The 13,295-nt window shown below is 47.9% G+C and overlaps 3 protein-coding genes across 3 annotated transcripts; 2 read left to right on the forward strand and 1 right to left on the reverse strand.

Moving 5' to 3' along the window:
- Positions 1–2,208: 2,208 nt before the first annotated feature.
- On the reverse strand, positions 2,209–2,577 carry orf122a (hypothetical protein). Its single transcript has one exon. It carries the CDS (start codon positions 2,575–2,577, stop codon positions 2,209–2,211), a length of 369 nt encoding a protein of 122 aa, YP_010185113.1.
- Positions 2,578–5,862: 3,285 nt separating this feature from the next.
- On the forward strand, positions 5,863–12,085 carry nad7 (NADH dehydrogenase subunit 7). The gene is made up of 5 exons: positions 5,863–6,005; positions 6,905–6,973; positions 8,315–8,780; positions 9,768–10,013; positions 11,825–12,085. Exons 1-5 carry the CDS (start codon positions 5,863–5,865, stop codon positions 12,083–12,085), a joined length of 1,185 nt encoding a protein of 394 aa, YP_010185114.1.
- Positions 11,699–12,085, forward strand: orf128a (hypothetical protein). The gene has a single exon. It carries the CDS (start codon positions 11,699–11,701, stop codon positions 12,083–12,085), a length of 387 nt encoding a protein of 128 aa, YP_010185115.1.
- Positions 12,086–13,295: the final 1,210 nt, after the last annotated feature.

Raw genomic sequence — 13,295 nt, forward strand, 5'->3', positions numbered from 1 at the left:
AGGTGACTCGCGCAGACAGCTGACTCCTTTTCAATAGAAAAGAAAAGCCAAACCAACCCAGCTGGCTGGTCAATCTCTGAAATATTCTCGGCCGGCAAACCGGAGACGGACGACCACGGTCCCGACCTTACCAGCACCTGAGGTGTACTAATCAATGAACCCCCGAAACCTACTTTATTTTCTGACAAAATAAACCAAGCCTAACCGGTCACGACATGTTGTTGATATTGATTGAGTTGGGGGGACTTTCGCTGACTGAATCCATTCGACCCCGGGAACCTTCGTAACCAAAGCGTCACGACAACATCCAAAGGTAACCTTTGGATTCTTAAGTGGGGGGGCAAGGAGGAGCACGTAGGAATGCCGACCACTACATAAGCCACTGGTGGCTGAGAGAAAGCGAGCAGCACCTTGTATAGGTTGGGCGGAGCTTGAAGAAGCGAGCCCCTATCAGAGAATGCCATTGCGCGCTAGCCTAGCTAGCTAACGTTTTTCAGCTGGCTGTTATGTTAGTTGTAGCGCGCCTTCCCCCCTTCTCTCACTTCGGAAAGATTTAGCAGTATTTTCTTATGATGACCTGGTCGAGAGAGTACGATACACCGGTGTAAAAGATTGAGTTGGAATTCACGTGACCTTCTATCCTGATCAGCGGATGTAGCAGAGGAAAGACTAGCTGTCCAAAGAAGCTATTAAGGAGGTAATTTCATTGCTTGGAATCAGCTGCTATAGAGGAAGGAACTTCACTCAATGCTGGTTTCGGACATCTCATTTTTCTCTTTCAACCCTAAGAAACATTAAGGCGAAATCAAACTTTCGATTCACTCGTGGGATCCGGTCGGTTCGGGGGTGACCACTATGTCTCCTCTCTTCTCAGCTTTGAAGCCACTCTTAGGCTATTGAGTGCACTACTGTGAGTTAAGTAGCACGAGAAAGTGGAAGAATGAAGTCTTTTCTAATACAAGAGGCCTATCGAATCAATATCAACTACAACGACCGACACAGAGTAAGAAAACCTTGCATCACACATAAGGTAGTTTACTAGATATCACTTACAGGTAAGTCCCCTTCAAGTCAATGCCTTCTTCGGCCCTCACCTTTATCTCGCCCTGAGGTCTACTCTTCTGGTAGTACGTGCTTGCCCTGTTCGCTCATCTGGTCGAGAATCTCGAATCTGTTTAGCCTTGCTATCATCTGCTGGTCATCCCTTTCATTCAATCTGATGGTAACTGGAATCTGAAAGAGGATGGGGCTATTAGGATAAAAATAGAGTCTAGCACATCTCTCCACGCCACGAATCTCTCTGTCTTGCTATTAGCCCTAGGCTTTAAAGTAGCAGTACCATTCGCAGGTATCTTTCTTTGAGTTCCCTCCTTTCTGGAGTTCACGACTTCTTTTATATGTCCGAATGTTGAGCCGATATACCTTCTTTACAGCCTCTCGGGGGGGATGGATGGTGGATCAAGAATAGGCCTTTCAGAAGGCATAGAAACTACATATGAGGAAGATGCAGATATAACAGATACGGAAGAGGAGCTCTACCCTGCGCCTGCGGGAGTTGATCGTAATCAGGTAAGGAGCTGTTAAGCCCTGGCTTATCTAAAGCAGTTGATCGTAATCAGGTAGCTCTGAAGACAGAGTTTGATCTTGCTCTTCTCTTTCTAAAGGTAGTTTCGGAGGCGAATCTCGTCTCGAGTCTAGGTCTCTTGTAGCTATGAGTTCCTGCAGCTAAAGTAGCTAAGGAGAAGATTGATCAGCAGTACCAGAAGAAGATGTCTTACCAGGAAGTGTTAGCGAGATTAGTAAATACATCGTTATTGCCCTGGCCTTTGGATTCTCCCTCTATGACCAAAACACTAAATGCTTTCTTGGATATCGCTCCACCTTGGTTTGATCGAGCTGGCGACAAGTTTCGCTCAAATGGACTTGAACAGCAGAAGGAGGAGACGCATTAGATGATCCAGAGAGAAATGCAAATGGAACCAACTCAGTCAATTTTGGCTTTGACACAGCCCCCACTCTTGGGTATTCGACCAGGTATAGGTATACTCGCTGCCCTCATAACCGCAGTGAATGATGCCACAATCATTAATCATTGCATTTTTTTTTTAAAGAGAAAAGATTTGGATTTGGAGGTCTGCAACCAAGTTTTTCAGACACATCTGAAATTGCGTTAAAATCACCCGCAACCATCCATGGACCTTGTATGTCTTAAGACAGTAATGGAAGTTTTTCCCAAAGAAGCCGTTGAATGGAGCACTTTGCATAAAGAACGGTAAGCCTTACCCGATCAGAATTAAGGAAGCCGATGTCGACTGCGATACACTGTTCAAACGCGCCGACAAGCACTACATGAACTTCATGATTCCAACAGAGCCATATTTTATCATCTGCCTCTTGGTTTGCCAATGAAAAGTTAAAACTAATTCTGTTGGAGAATTCCTGAATCTTATTAGCATGGTGAAGAGGTTCAAGAATAGCAATCAACGAGATATTATACATCTTTACAAGCTTGCCAACCCTCCTTCTTGATTTGATGTTGCCTATGCCTCTGATATTCCACAAGAGGTTATTAATCATGGCTAACAAAACAATGGAAGAAGTTTGAAAAGAACGAGCCAACGCTCTAGTAATCCTTCTGGAGCTCTTCAAGTTCGATTCTTGTACTTTTTGATTGAAGATGTATCTGGTTTCTCCTTGTAGGATTCAGATTCTATTTCTGGGTACAGTCAGCGTTCTTGAATATCGAAGCTGTAGATAACACTTGAGATAATTCCTTACAAATGGTAAAAAATGACTGAAAGGCAAAAAGGGGGTTGCTTCTCTCCTAGGTTCAGCGTCCGATAAGTATCCCTTGGTCTGAGCAGCTTGTTCCTTTGGAACGTTAGCATCATCTTTGTATTTCAGTCAAACAAGGGATATATTAGACTCCATGTTGTTTATGAGTTCATGATCAGGCTGAGAGATAATAGGCATAATAGCCTGAATACTCTAATTATCAACGTTGGAATTGTTAGCAGCCAGAGATGAGTCAATGGCATCTACTATTACCTGATGAGAAGAATCAACCCTCAACTCAGAATCATGAGAAGCAGTACTGCTTGAAGGATCGGCAGAAATCTGTATGTGCTGAGAAGTTTATTTATTAAAAAAGATTCCGCTCCGTCTGATTGTCCGCAGTATTGTTTGGAAGAGAATATGTATTATCAAAAGGATGATTGGACGGTGTTGCCCGTTGGCCTGTAGACTTGACGTGGGGGAGCTTTTCCTCTTTGTGACCTTGTGCAGATTTTTTCCTAGAGGCATTCGAGTTAGGAGCTGACGGCTGCTGGTTGGACTTCTCTTTGTTGGCTGCATCAGTTGCACTGGAGGTTTTCGAATGAAGTTTGCGGTTTTACTTTGCATGATCTTGTTTGGAACAAGACGTACAATACCTTAAGTCCTTCTCATAGACGATTTTATGCCATCTTCCTTCGTTTTGTCCCATGCCTAACCAGACCCTATTAGTATAGTAGGGTTTTCTTGAGAAGATCCACCTCAACGCATACTCTTGTGACACCGGGTCGAGAAAGCCTGGGGGCCGGACCCTCGATTAACAGCACTTCGCCTACTACGTTAGCAATATATCTAAGGTAGTAGTATTGAAAAAAACAGATCGGAAGATTCGGAAACCGAATCCACATAGGAACGATTGAAGGTTCAGCCCCCGATTTGAAGTCCGCAGACCATTTAACGAATCTGAAGAGATAATCTTTGATGCACGTTGCATCTTTCAACCAAAGCTTAATGTAATCCTCTGTAAATGTTGGAATATAGATCTCACGATTAGTAAAAAATTTTTACATTTTTGCCATGCAAATAAAAAATTTATTGTACTTTTTGTTTTGTTTACCGTTTTTATATAAAATAAAAACTCGAAGGAAAGATCAGAGAGCTTCCCATTCCGGAAATGCCAGAAAGCCTCCAGGGAGAAGAGGAATTTGATACTTCTGTCTCCCCTTCCAGTCATCAAGGAAGAACTCGAACAAGAGCTCAAAGGCATTCTTCTTTTTGTTGGTTCATAGTCCACACGGGGTTCTGGTCTTGTTTGTTACTTTATGTTCCGGAGTCAATTGATCCCTCGATCAAGTCCTAACTATAAATCTCTTAAGAGAAGAAGAGAAATCATTTTGATTCGAGGCGAAACCCTTCTCCGCCGTTACGGAGTTCTTCTGCTCTAATCTCCGAAATCGAAGGTCAGCTGACCGAGGAGTTAGTATTGATTCATGCAAAGATGCTCCTCTAAAGCTGGAATAAGGGATTGTCCACCTCACCGCCCCGAAGAGCAGTGGCTCTGTTGTTTTGCATGCCTACAGAGAGAGACTCAAAAAGTACCGACGCTCAATCGAAAGAAAGAGCAATCTACTAGATTCTTAACTCATGCCCCAGGAATCCCTAGACACAGGGGATACGAGCGAATCTTTTACTGGAGGAAAAGCTGGGGAAAAGCATAGAGCGTGCGGGCTCAGCTCTCGCCCTCCTCCCATCCGCGAAGCTGAGGCGGGAGAAAAAGCGTAACTCCCCGGTGTCATAGGTTACCCTTCTATCTTCTTCCCCCGTGACGCTCCCAAACCAATCGCTACCCTTTTCTTGCTTTCTTGTTGTCTTGACTTGTTATAGAACGGCTTTCTATCAGGTATAGTTGGTAGGATGAAGTGGGATGAAGCGTTAGTGGATATAGATATAGCAAGTGTGCCGGGGATGCGGCTCGGGCGTAGTGGGTGTGGACGCCTAGCATGAAACAGCCTTCTCTGGTAGCGGCACTATACCTTAGTATCTCTCTAGCTTCCAGTCTATATAAAACGTAGTTAGCAGAGGTAAGTCTGTCTGACGTTCCCTCGCGTCAAGGGCTATACTTTTGCATCGGCTCTCTCGTTAGGTAATTCCGAGGCGAAAGCAGCTCTCTCGGAAGTAAGTTTTCCCCGCCATCTTAGTGGGACTAGTCTAAGAAACTTTCACTTGAACTGCCAAGACTCGGTTTTTTGTGGTAACGCCCTTCTATAATTACGTTTAACGCCCCTTTATGACTCGGCGCCTCGGGTCGGTAGCCGGGCTCCGGGACATTACTACCACGGCTACTATCGACCCGAGCCCAAAGAAAGAATGAACGGACTAAAGCGAGGAGTTCATTGGCCGTACATAGTTAAGGAGGATGGGGGTCAACCTCTTTCATGACCCATGGCCGGTGTGTCACTTGGTTAGCATTTCTAGAAAAAAAGGAGTAGGGTTTGTTGGGAAAGAGACAGGGGAGTTGGCTGTAATTGATACACCTTTTTCGGAGGGACGATATGGATTTCTTCGAGACGGGTTAACCACTTTTAAACCGTGAGAGGGAGGTCATTCAGAACCCGCTGGCTCCAGAACGGGGGGCCAGCACCGACGGAAGTAGCCCACCCCGCTACCGATCAAAAAAAAGAGCGTGCGGCACTTCGAAGGGACATTCAAACTTTGATTCGTGAGCAACTTCACGAACATTGTGAAAAAGGGAAAGGACGGCTGCCCGTGCACTTTCCGGAAATGACAGAAATATACTCAAGTGCCGCGAGGGCGATAATGTCTTACGATCTGGAGATCCCCGCGGAGACGGATACGGAAACCCCCCGCGGATGAGCGGAGAATCTAAGGGGGGACCCTAATCTCCTAAGGCCACTAATTAGGGAATACCGGTAAAATGAGCCCGTCTGCCGCTTTGTTTCATAACAGAGCCATTTTTCCCGGCTGGCATAGAAGTATCTTGCGCGGGCGAAGGAGATGCGTTTCTGGTACTGGTGGTATTGGACAAGCTCTAAGGGAATAATCTCTTTATTATTTCTGCCTTTCTTTCCCATGACGACTAGGAACGAGCAAATCAAAAATTTCACTTCGAATTTCGGACCTCAACATCCTGCTGCTCATGGTGTTTCACGATTAGTATTGGAAATGAACGGAGAAGTGGTGGAACGTGCGGAACCACATATTGGATCACTCCAGTGCGGCACGAAGCCGCTGATGCCGAGTCGGCTCCTATGCCGCTAGCTATGCCCTGCTTGGTCCCCCGGCACGGTGGAGGTTCCGTAGCGCGTCATGAGCACCAGGCTAAGGGGCGGTTGAGCAACTCAAGCAAACCACCCTACCTTACTACAACATAGGGACAGAAGGGAGAAGGTTGTGAAGGTGGCCCCGTTATCCACATCTCCGGTCGGACGAATGGAGGGCCGACCGACCCGGGTTTTCACGAGCGTTGGCGGGTTCTGGAGTGCCTGTCAAGGGGCGCTAGCGCATACCCCGGGGTGATCATCACCACCTGCACCTCACATCTCGGCACAGTGGAACGTGTAACCCGCCTGCTGTTCCATTCAATTACATTTGTTCCTGTAATCCATAGCCTAACAGAACGCAGCAGCGAGGGACAACCCGCCTATACAGCCAGCGGGGAGGACGGCACTACTGGCAAAGGCCGTCTGGCGAAAACGCCGCAGGCGCGAAGCGTGGTAGGCCCGCGCCGGGGGAGCATAGGGAGGAAAGGGGGCCCGGATGGTGGAAGCGCCAGGGGAGGCCGGGTCATTTGACGAAAATGGAGGGCTTTTCCCTATTAGAGAAGGCCCTATGGAGTAAAGGGAAGTGCATGAATTCTTGGAAAAATAGGGGGCAAGCCTCTATAAAATAAAAAAATGTAAGACAAATTCTATGAATAGAGTCAACGGTACGACAGACAGCGCTGCCTACACGCGAATTAGTTTCCGAGATCGAGCAGTCTCAATTTCACTACAGGATTTGCGAATGAATGCTGGACTGGGCCACCTCGAATGGCGTGAGCCGCATGCGGGGAGACCCGCACGTACGGTTTTTAGGGGGATCTGGTCGAAAGACCGGCCGGCGCCCACCCGACTAGAGGGACTGAGAAATTAATAGAGTACAAAACTTATCTTCAAGCTTTACCTTATTCTGATCGTTTAGAGGGCGATCGCGGGGTCACTGAATGAAGTCCTCCGTTTCTTTCGGAGGTGCTGACCCGCAGTGAGGCAGAGATGACTAAGTGACATATGGAATATGGCGACGACAACAGCATGTCGTAGAAGGAGATAACAAGTGGAGCCAACGACCCACTAAGACTAATGTATCTACAACTACATCCCCGAGCGGCAGTCAAAGGGGGGGCGTGAATGCGAGATGCCAGCGGAATGATCGGCCGGACAGAGGCTAGGGCTGCTTCCTTCCCACCGCGTCCTTCCTTGTGTATCGGAGATATAAAGCGAGTGCACCGGAAAAGAAAAGGGAACTGGGTCGATCTATTCTATGGCGAAGCATCCGAAGCATAACTGCACACTCACACGATCTTTGCCGAGAGATTAGGAGCATTCGGTGGAACCGGTGAACTACACTTGCTTCTGGATAGATGTGTGGGACAGAGGGCTCGTGGTACCTCCTGCCCAACCTTCCTCCTCTGCTTTGAGAACCGTGTGAACGGAGAGTGGGCAGAAGGGAAGGAGGTCCTCATACGGAGTCGCACACTTACTTGAGCAGTGCGGGAGACTGGAGAGTGGGTCAAGTAAAGTCCCCTGGAGCCGGAAAAAGAACAGACGAAGCTTTACTTAGATAGGGCTTTTATTGGTCTTTTTTTTTATTAGTGATTGAAAAGGAGAGCGCCTGGGTATGTTATAGAAAGGGAAGGCAGAGGCATCGAATGGCGAAGAGAGGCGGGGAAGGAATGGGAAATCGTCAAGGATGACTTCTTTGTTGGCGAAACGAAGGGCTAAATAGCGCCAGTGATTCTCTGAACCGGTCTGGATTTCCAACGCCTCAGGAAACTGGTCGAGATAGATGACAGCACCCTTTTCTCCTCTTCCTTACCGGGAGGGCAATCTTATCTTATGGCCTCACCTCCCGCCCGGCCCGGAAATCGAGAACCCAGCCCCCTTCTGATCCATTCATTTCCGCAAGCAGGGGGGACCCGGAGCTAGAGCTAGGCCCCCGCCTATTCGAGGCCGGGCGGCCTCGCCCCACAAGCACCCAACCTTCCTTTTGCTCTTCCTTCGGTTTGCCTCCACGAACGCGCCACCTAGGAGCCCTACTCATATTCCAAAGGCGACCTGCTTTCAATACTAGTTGTTACCTTACGCCGACATTTTTAAAAAATTATTGAATAGCATGGCCTGGGGCTAAGATAACTCAAGTGGGAGAGCCGTGTTATGGGTGACCTTATTGCACGGTTCAGAGAGCACTTGTGTATGTGATGCAAGTGAACGTGTACGAAAAAGCTGTCGTAAAGTTTCGTTGTTCGTTCCGTCGTTGACCCTATCTATGTTTCTACGATGGCCCAAGAACACGCTCATTCTTCAGCCGTAGAGAGACTTTTGAATTGCGAGGTACCATTACGAGCTCAATATATACGAGTGTTATTCCGTGAAATAACTCGAATTTCAAATCATTCACTTGCTTTAACTACTCATGCTATGGATGTGGGAGCATCAACCCCGTTCCTGTGGGCTTTTGAGGAGCGGGAGAAATTGTTGGAATTCTATGAAAGAGTCTCGGGAGCCAGGATGCATGCCAGTTTCATACGACCAGGTGGAGTGGCACAAGATCTGCCTCTTGGCTTATGTCGAGATATTGATTCCTCCACACAACAATTTGCTTCTCGTATCGACGAATTAGAAGAGATGTCAACCGGCAACCGTATCTGGAAACAACGATTAGTGGATATTGGTACTGTCACTGCACAGCAAGCAAAGGATTGGGGATTCAGTGGTGTAATGTTAAGAGGTCGTGCGACATGAAGACATTGATAGCAATATGGGGGGAGTTCCCATCAGGTAACAACGGTTCTGCCTGACCCTACTAAAGCACGCATATTATGTCAGTGAAGACTTGGTGTGAAGCCTTGGAGCTTACGTTAGAAAAGCAAAAGGCCTGGCGGGGCTAGGGTGAGCTGAGGGGGGACAGCGTAAGTGAGCGAATGTGTGTAAGCCCAGTCAAACATGACTGTTCTGGGCGGGGCGGGCCACCCACCTTCGAATGGTGTTGGTCCTACGGACCGTGAACGGATTCGCCTCTGGCCTCTGGGCACGTCGGAACCGCATGAGTTCACCGGGGTGGAGCACGGTCCGCCAAAATCGGCATAGGTTAGGTGCTATTGATGGAACATGGTAAGCCTATCTTTCTCCATATGGAAGTGCTGCGGACACATAGAGATGTGGGTAGAGGAAGCCTCAAAAAGCGAAGGCCGAACTGCAGGTCACGTGACCTGCACCGAGTTGGTGGCTGACTGGGCTTTTATGTGATCAAAGCGGAGAAGCTCGCCTTCTTGTTATCCAAAAGTAGGTCGAATCGGGCGGGCCCCCGCCCCGGAACGTCGAATGAAATAGGCGGCCGGGTTCTCTTTCTACGACCCTTTTGATATGATAGGCACGGACTCCGCGAACGTCCCGCGCCCCTTTACTAATAAACTAATAAGGGAAAGAAAGCCTCAACCAGAACCACATTCCTTTTGCGTGCGGGTGTAGCTAAGTGTCTTACTCTATTGGTCATAGTTTCCTGCTGTTGCGGCCGGTGCTCGTTTGCGCGCGCGTGAACCAACCCAACAAACAAGGAAAGGACGCCTCTCGGGGCATCTGAGAATGATTCGAGCCGTATGAAGGGAAACTCTCACGTACAGTTTGTTTTTTTTTTGGGGGGGGGGGAGCCCGGCAGGGTCCCCCACTTACTTGGCCCGGGCCTAAGTGAAAGTTAAGTGGTGGGCCTACCCATCCCAACCAGGGGTATGCTGGGATTCGCGAAGAGCAGCACCTTACGATGTTCATGACCAATTGGATCCTGACGTACCAGTAGGTACCAGAGGAGATCGCTATGATCGTTACTGTATTCGTATCGAAGAGATGCGACAAAGTGTTCGGATCATTGTGCAATGTCCTAATAAAATGCCTAGTGGCATGATCAAAGCCGATGATCGTAAGCTATGTCCTCCATCACGATGTCGAATGAAACTATCCATGGAATCGTGCGCCGTGTGAAACGTGGATCATCGCCGTTCTTAACCGAGACTCAGGTTAAGCTCCGTCTCGGAACCTTGTGGGGTTAGGAGTAAAGCATCCCGAGGTTGGCGCATCTCGTTGAGCGTGGAGAAGCATTGGGAACCCCAATTTCTTTCTTCGGAGCCGTTTCTTTTCCCGTCTCCCCGCCCCGGCATAGCGCTTCGCTTCCGGTTCTTCGGAAGAATCAACTGACTTCTACCTTATTCATTGATCTGGGGGAAAAGGAACCGCCTACCAGTTGGGAAGCTAGACATCAAGTAAGTGGCTTGATGAGGATAACTAAGCGGACACGCCGGAGTTGGCTGCTGGCACAACAGGGTGGTGCCTTACCGCACCGCAGGCGGGCGCGCGGTAGCGTTCGTGGTGGTACTTCAGGATTCCAATGTACTGCGTCCAAGATCAGAACGAGCTTGCCGGCGGACCACTGCCGTCCCATTCTTGAGTGAGCTGGAGCGCAGCCATCTTATCCACTGAACTAGCTAGAAGCTATCGCTTCGGGTCGAAGCACTAAAAGAAAAGGACCGGGAAGGGCGGCGGCATAGGAACCACGGGACCCCCTACTAGTAAAGGGAAAGCGGAAGTGCGCTCCTGCGCATCAGCTGAAAAGGCCCTTTCCTTTTTTAAGAAAAAGAAGGTCAGCTTCATAGCTCCAACCTATACAAAGGGCTTTGATGCCCTTTGTATAGGTTGCTGGATACGGGATACTCGTAGTAGGCTGGACCAACATCCAGCCGAGAGAGGGCAGTCTTTAGAAGCAACAGGTTGGGAAACCAAGAGAACGCCTCGCGTTTTCTTCTCTTCTTCCCGCCCTAGGAGTAGCACAAAAAGAAGGATTAGCGTTATGGACCCAATGATAAACCACTAAAACCTTACTCGTTGGGGCTCCGCGCACTGGGAAAACGCTCTAGCGGCGGGAACCCGGTCACTAGTTACAAAGCTCCAATAAGGTAAGGTTTCGAGAGGGCTATCACAGTCAGGTGGGAAGCAATTAGCCCTATTTTTAAAGTTTTTAAAGTCCCCCCTTCCTATTTAGGGAGTTGAGGCGAAAATGTTCTTGATGAACCGTTCCGTTCGCCACGCACCGGGCCCATTCACTTGCTTATCGTAGAGGCTGTAAGTACACAGTGCCCCCACAACTATGAATAGTATAGTGGGGTTGAAAGACAGGAGTGCCCGCCCCTCAACTCAAGTAGGCTACTTTTTCCGGAACGCAGTCCGAGATAACCGTAACCGTGTATAGATATAAATCTATCTTCGATGCTGTCATTTCGAAATGTCCGCCTCAACCGCTGTTTCACCTCCCAAAGAGCAAAGCTGGCTTGATGAGCGCAGATGAGGAAGCGGGAGCAAGAAAACCAATAACATCTTTCTTGTCCTTCTACTTAAGGGGCAAAGAGAAGCGCTTTTGCTACTGAGAAAGCGAACGGTCAGCGCGAAGGTTCAAGACTTAGCCGAGCGTTAGCGCGAGGCTATATTCTCATAGCGAGGCGCTTCGAGTTAGCGAAGCGCTGTAGTAGCGCCAAAGCCCTATGCGCTAGAATGCTGAACCAAGGACAAGGACGCTCCGCCTTATCTATAGAAGCAGTCAACTGAGTTCTGAACGAATGAAATTAGCTCCTTGGTAATGGCTCAATCTATAGATAGAAAGCCCTATGATGGGAAACTACCACGTTAGGTTTGGAGAGAGATGGGACCGGTTATATAATAGGGGGAGCAGATGCAAGCTTTTTCTTTCAATAGCCGGCCAAATGACTACAAGATCATCGGTCTACTCTACCTCAATTCACCATTTCGAACCTTATACAGAAGGTTTTTCCGTACCAGCTCCTTCTACCTATACCGCAGTTGAAGCACCTAAAGGAGAATTTGGTGTCTTTCTGGTCAGTAATGGAAGCAATCGTCCCTACCGTCGTAAAATAAGAGCACCTGGCTCTGCCCATTCACAAGGACTCGATTCTATGTCCAAACATCACATGCCAGCAGATGTGGTCACCATCATAGGTACTCAAGATATTGTGTCTGGAGAGGTGGATAGATAGGACTACTAGTTGCTCGATCAGGACCCTAGCTTTATTGCGAGCCAAAAACCTTGATGGATTCCCCTTCCCCTTCGATTCTCAGTACTAGAGATGAACGAATTCCATACGCCCGAAATTAAGATCGAAGAATTTGCTTTATGTTGTTGATATTGGAATTTCATGAACGCGGAGCCAACGAGTCAGTCGAACAGCTTATATAGTAAATAAATAGAAGTGGAAGAGCCTTTCGTTGATACTATTCTATTGTTGCGGCTTCTGGTTGTTCATGCTATACTATTCATTAAAAAAACTAAGAGTAGCCCAAGGAATAAGGCCTATTTATGAGTTCTTGGATTGCTTTCGCCACTCCTTGGTCGCCAATGTTGTCATTATTTCCTATGACAAAGCAGTATGGTCAATTTCCCGTATCTCACCTTATAGGTGCTAAATAAACTATAAGCTTTGCAAAGAAACGAGTATCCCCAGGAAGTAAGAAAACAAGCAAGTTATCAAGGTTTAAAAGAGTTCTGTCAAAGGCCACGCGAATCAAAGTGTTGATTCGCGTTACCGCGGCCTCTTTGAATCACACCTAAACGCGAATGGGCGATCGGATCGAAGACGAACTACTTTTAGTCCCTTATGACTACGCCAATGCCAACGAGAATGCTGCTGTAGCTAGGAGGTCATTCCCACCTCAGCAGCAAATTCAGGTGCATCAACAGCAACAACAGGCACAAGTGGCTAAATCCTTCACAACACAAAATATGGGATCGAAATGCCTGATTACAACGCGCAACCGCCTGCGCAGAACCTTGAAACAATTCGATCAATTTGAAGTTTGAAATGAAAGAAGACGACCAAAGTGGCAGCTCTCTCCGTCTCCCGAAATTCATTAAGTTTATAACCAAACCGCCGATACAATCCATCAATAATGAACTAGACGGCGGATACGGAAGCAGAGGTTCTTCGTGAGTGGATTAACCGCATAAGAGAAGATCCAAGGCTATTATCCTCTATCTATAAAGGGTACCTGGGGAAATAGTAAGAAGGGGCTACATGGTAAGGGGGGAGGCGACGAAAGGAACTTCTTGCATTGAGTCGGAATATCCCCCTTTCGTACATGAGTAGACTGCTCGTTACGCCCCTTTCTTTTTTTGCGGACCGAATAGACGTGAAAATGCTTTTCCGGGGAGTGCAGGCTATGGCTGGAGTTACACAACGCACACCTGGC

The sequence above is a fragment of the mitochondrial genome of Apium graveolens (genome assembly GCF_009905375.1).
Source record: "Apium graveolens strain L.+W99A mitochondrion, complete genome".
Classification (NCBI taxonomy): Eukaryota; Viridiplantae; Streptophyta; class Magnoliopsida; order Apiales; family Apiaceae; genus Apium; species Apium graveolens.